This window comes from Olea europaea, chromosome 2, assembly GCF_002742605.1.
Source record: "Olea europaea var. sylvestris chromosome 2, O_europaea_v1, whole genome shotgun sequence".
In the NCBI taxonomy this organism is placed as follows: Eukaryota; Viridiplantae; Streptophyta; class Magnoliopsida; order Lamiales; family Oleaceae; genus Olea; species Olea europaea.
This window is the reverse complement of record NC_036238.1, coordinates 18,370,012-18,374,859: the sequence shown is the minus strand read 5'-3', so window position 1 is coordinate 18,374,859 and position 4,848 is coordinate 18,370,012. Positions and strand designations below refer to the sequence as shown.

The 4,848-nt window shown below is 36.8% G+C and overlaps 1 protein-coding gene across 1 annotated transcript; it reads right to left on the bottom strand.

The window, feature by feature from the left end:
* Nucleotides 1–2,533: 2,533 nt before the first annotated feature.
* LOC111365285 (transcription initiation factor TFIID subunit 8-like) lies at nt 2,534–4,508 on the bottom strand. Its single transcript, XM_022985733.1, has one exon. The coding sequence runs from the start codon at nt 4,070–4,072 to the stop codon at nt 2,816–2,818; it is 1,257 nt and encodes a 418-aa protein (XP_022841501.1). The 5' UTR covers nt 4,073–4,508; the 3' UTR covers nt 2,534–2,815.
* Nucleotides 4,509–4,848: the final 340 nt, after the last annotated feature.

Genomic DNA, 4,848 nt, shown 5'->3' with positions numbered 1-4,848 from the left:
ACGGGGAGAGGGGGGGGGGGGGGGGGGGGGGGGGGGGTGACAAAAAGACAAAAGAAAACCTTTCAACACATGCTTGTGTATTTAATTAAAATTCACGTTAACAACTACAAATTCAAACGCTGGATTTCTAATGGATCCTAAATCCAGGTTGCAAAACACAGCATAAATGTGGTTATTGATATTACTATCGAACAATTCACCTTGTGCACACTACAAATTTTAGAAATAGCCCACTCTAATGCTGAGAACACCAATGAACTGAGTGAACAGGGGAAAAAGTAAAATAGACTTGAGTTTCCCATCCGACGTAGCTAATGGTTGAGCACTGACTTATTTAATTGCTGTCGGGGGTTAAATATGGCAGGAGTAGCCATCAGGGGAAAGAGGATGGTCATCAGGTTGCAGCAAATTCCTCTCCTAATATGGATTGATGGATAATAATAAGTAAAACTAACCTAAAATGTGGAAACTAAATGTAATTGGTTCCTAACTTCAAACCCATTAACCTTCCTAGGATATCAGCTTGCTGAAGCTGATTTATAAAAAGGAATGGATGCTCTAGTTAGATTACAGTTTTAACCTCTTGAACCACTTCCACCAAGCTAAGAAAGAAACAGAAATAACAACCAAAAAAAAAAAAAAAGCACGAGCAATATTTTAACCAAACATATACTTACCTTGGTTATGAGACCCAGCCCAAGCAGGCAAATCACTGGTTGAGGTTGAACACAAAATATATAAAATTAATTTTAAACAAAAAGATGATGCATAAATATAAGTTTAGAAGTTATGGCATACTGACGTAGGGTGCAATATAGAACAAGATCAAGAAAGGAAGGAAGAAGAAGAAGAGAGGAGGGGAAAAGAGAAGAAGAGGAGGAGATAGAAAGGAAGAGGAATTAGACAAACGGACGCAAAAATTTAAGAGAGAAAATATCTTTATTTCATTATCAAAATTATGCCTTATTACAATGCATAAGTCCGTTTATATAGGCTAATCCTAATTGAAGTAAGAGAATACTATAAAATCTAAATCTATTAAATCAAACACTAAATCATATTTCCTAAAATAAATGTCTAATTTGGAAAGTAAATCAAATACTATATCTACTTGTCAAAGCAGCATGGTAACCAAAAGAAGCTTCCTTAGTAATTTCCTATTTTCATAGACATGTCCAATCGTTACTTAATTTATCATTTATTTCGCCATTTTTCATCAAATTTCATGTGTTATATGTTTATATTTGACCATAAAAGATAAGTCATGATTCATATCTTTTACAACAAAAGTCGGAATAATATTTTGATATATATATCAATGTCCCCTCACATTTTTTTTATTTGTGTGTGTGTGTGTGTGTGTTTAAAAAAATCAAAATCAACTCATCAAGGACATTGTATTACCCATTTCCTTCCCCGTGTACATTATTTATTGAAATCAATTTATCAAGATTGTTCATGTCATACAGCATTATGTCTGCTCTCAAAATATATAATCGACTTGCTAGCATGTATACAGATGGAGAATAGCATAGATTTGATGTTAGTAATTTAGGGTACTTATTAACAAAAGGAGAATTTCTATTTTTGGTAAATGATATGTTTTCTTAATTTCCATTAGCAACAAAAATATAAGTTTTGTATGGTTTGTGGTTTATTATCATAATAATCTATCCCCTTTATTTTACATGTTGAGTTTTTCTTCCTAGTATAGACACTTCGTTGAAGTCATTTTTCATAATTAAGCCTACTTGATAAAACAATGAGTGTTCTAGATGAAAGATGAAGGGAATAAATCTTTTATTTTTAACTACATTATTGCATTATGATTTGTACCATATGGACGTCTTATGATATTGTCACTGCTGTTTCTCTTATGCACCAAAGGAAATTATGATTAGCTTATTTAAAATCCATTCAGTATAAATAATGACAAAGTTATAAGATAGTTATCTGAAATTTCAGACAAATATTCAGTTCATATATAATGTGTGCTGATCTAAGAAACTTTTTCAATTTTCTATAGGTGTAGATTGAACGATACATGAGATTAATTAGGGAAATAACAATCAATAGTTTATAATTTTTCTTTGTTGCACTATTGGCAGAAGTAATGATTTACATAAGTTTTCAGTCAAAAGTATCCGCAACAAACCAAAGTGTGGCACAACGGTTGGGAATTAAGAAATGATTCACATGTACGAAAGTTGAAACAAGCAGAAAGCAAAGCAAAGACTTTTGATGAGGCTGAAAGTTTTTGGGGAACCTGTTTCGAGTTTGGAATGGACGTGATGCGCACAGAATCTTTTTTGAACAGGTCGAACAAAGAAAATAAAAACCCTAGCTGTTTCTTTCCCATATTTTGGAAGGTGATATTGTGGGTTCATGGAGAGACTGTAATATCCCTGTGCAGATGTCCACGAGTAAATTATTTACTTTTACTCACACCACGTAAGATTTTGGAGAGATCTACCTTAAATGACATGTAAGCTATAAAAAAGGGTCCATCACCAACAGATCATCAAAAGCAGAGAATAAAATGCATAAGCTAAGATTAATTTATCGATATAAAAAATATTGAAAGCTACAATTTTCTTTGTGAAAAAAATCACACTATAGATGAATGGAGAAATCTGAAACAACCATTTGCGTACCTCGAAAAAACAGGGTCCAGTTCCTAGATGCATTCTCAACACATTCACAAGCCGAGCTACAGTTCAGGTTTTGACTATTCTAATCAACCGATATTTTTCTGAACAGAGTATAATAATTCCCTTCCACCAAGTCAATCAATGAACTACTAACTAATATACATCTAAGTCAGCTCCTGTTGATTTTCCAGGGATTGCCTAAGTATAAACTCAACCCTCCTCTTCTTGTCATCCTTCTCGTCCTCGCGTCCAAAACAGGGTGCTGTCCGGCCAAAATTCTTGTTCCGGATCCTCAAATCCAATGATTCACCAAAAACATTTTTATCTCCCTTGAACTCCAAACAAACAGCAGGCCTCTTGCCAGGAAAACTCTTCTCTCCATAGTTTCCAGAATCAGAATGCCCATCCTTCATTGCCTCAATTGCAGGAGCAAATGTCTCCAGAAAAGAAACATGTTTTTCCGTGCGCACCTCACCAGAAAACTTAGCAGCCAGACCATCAGGCCTCTTGCTCAAAAAATTCTTCTCCCCCTCATTCCCAGAATCAGAAAGCCCATCCTTCATTGCCTCAACAGCGGGAGCAAACATCTCCAGCAAAGTAACATGATTTTCCATCTTTGCTTCACCAGAGCGCTTACCGGACAGAATAGCAGGAGACTCATCTTGGTCTTCATCTTCTGGAAGATTAGCCAAAACTTGGTTCTCAATATCATTAACTTCCAACCCACTCCTATAATCATCTGGTTCAGCAGATGTTGAAGCCACTGGCAGCCCATTACACACAAGTTTCTGCTGCAAGTTCAACAAAGCCCTCTCTGCCTTTCTATGCTGCCTTGCTAGCTCAATCTTGTCTGTGCGAGGATCAGAAACCCTTTCATTCCACATGGCTGAGTGTATATAAGTGTGGGGATCGGGAAATGCTGGCAACCACTCTGGAATATGTTTAAAGCCAGGCATCTCACCCATTTGCAAGAAACTTGGTATCAACCTCCATTCTCCAACCACCGGAAAATGCGGAACTGGCTGCGCAAATGGTGTTTCCTCAGCTGACTCCACGTATCCTCTAATCTCTGTTACAACACCTGAACTAATTGTACAATTAAATTCAACCTCTGAAGCACCTGAAAACCCTGTCGACATGCCCAAATCATCTAGCCCCTGAATTATATCAAACACGTTACATTCAGTCCTACCAGCTAAATTTGAATAAAATTTAGCAGTTTTCCCTAGGTCAAGGAGGTAACGGATTGCCAAGTCAGCAAGGGAATCAAGTGCCGACTCATTAAAGCTCTCAAACCCAACATTCTCGCATATCTGTGCCACGGCAACTTTTGATATTGCGCGGCCGAAGTTATCCTCACCAGCTCGAGTAATTCGACTCTTTTTCCCTGTCTTGCTCTCCGCTTTACCTCCATCGCTCATATTCAGATTCTTGAATCATTTAGGGTTTTTACGTCGAAAAACCCTACTAGAACTCCGCTCTAAACTTTTAACCCTTGCCGCCGAAATTTCGCAGCACTTATTCAAATACTCTTAAAACCCTAGGTGCGCGCTTGTCGACGGTAAATAATAATATTTCTGGATTAAGAGTATACTTAGAGGTCACTTACATTTTGCGGGGAAGCTTCAAACTGGATGGCGAAAATTCGAAATTCTCGCTGGATTTGATTTGTGAAATTCGGGATTGAGACCTGACAACCCTAGAGAGGAAAGGGGAAATTAACGAAGGTTTAAGGATTTACTATTGCAGTGATAAAATCCTAGTGAGAAGCTGAAAATCGAAATTCGGATCGAGATCGAGGGAGAGCGTGACGACAGACGGGCTTAAGACACAACGGCGTGGGGGTATTTATAGGCCCATGCCTTTTCAAAATGCTCAAAATATTGGAAAAATCGAAAATATTTTGAATAGCATCAAACATTAGTCCATGAGATGTTAGGCAGTCACGGAGAGACAAATGAATTTATTTATTTTTGAATAATTCTACTTGTACAAAATTATTCATTCTCAGAAGAAAAATAGTTATATTTAAAAAAACAAACCATCCCTCAACTGCATGTGTGTGCTGCGAATGTTCTGTATCTGCTTCTTCTGTACTTGAAGACTGTCTCTTATTTTTTTTCCATGTTTTCTTGTCGATGAAGCAATAGGGAGTAATAGAGAGAAAAGTGATTGGTTTTTATACATGTTTTCTTGA

What these genes read in the sequence shown, in the direction of transcription:
- LOC111365285 (XM_022985733.1), bottom strand. Translation starts at nt 4,072, where the DNA reads ATGAGCGATGGAGGTAAAGCGGAGAGCAAGACAGGGAAAAAGAGTCGA.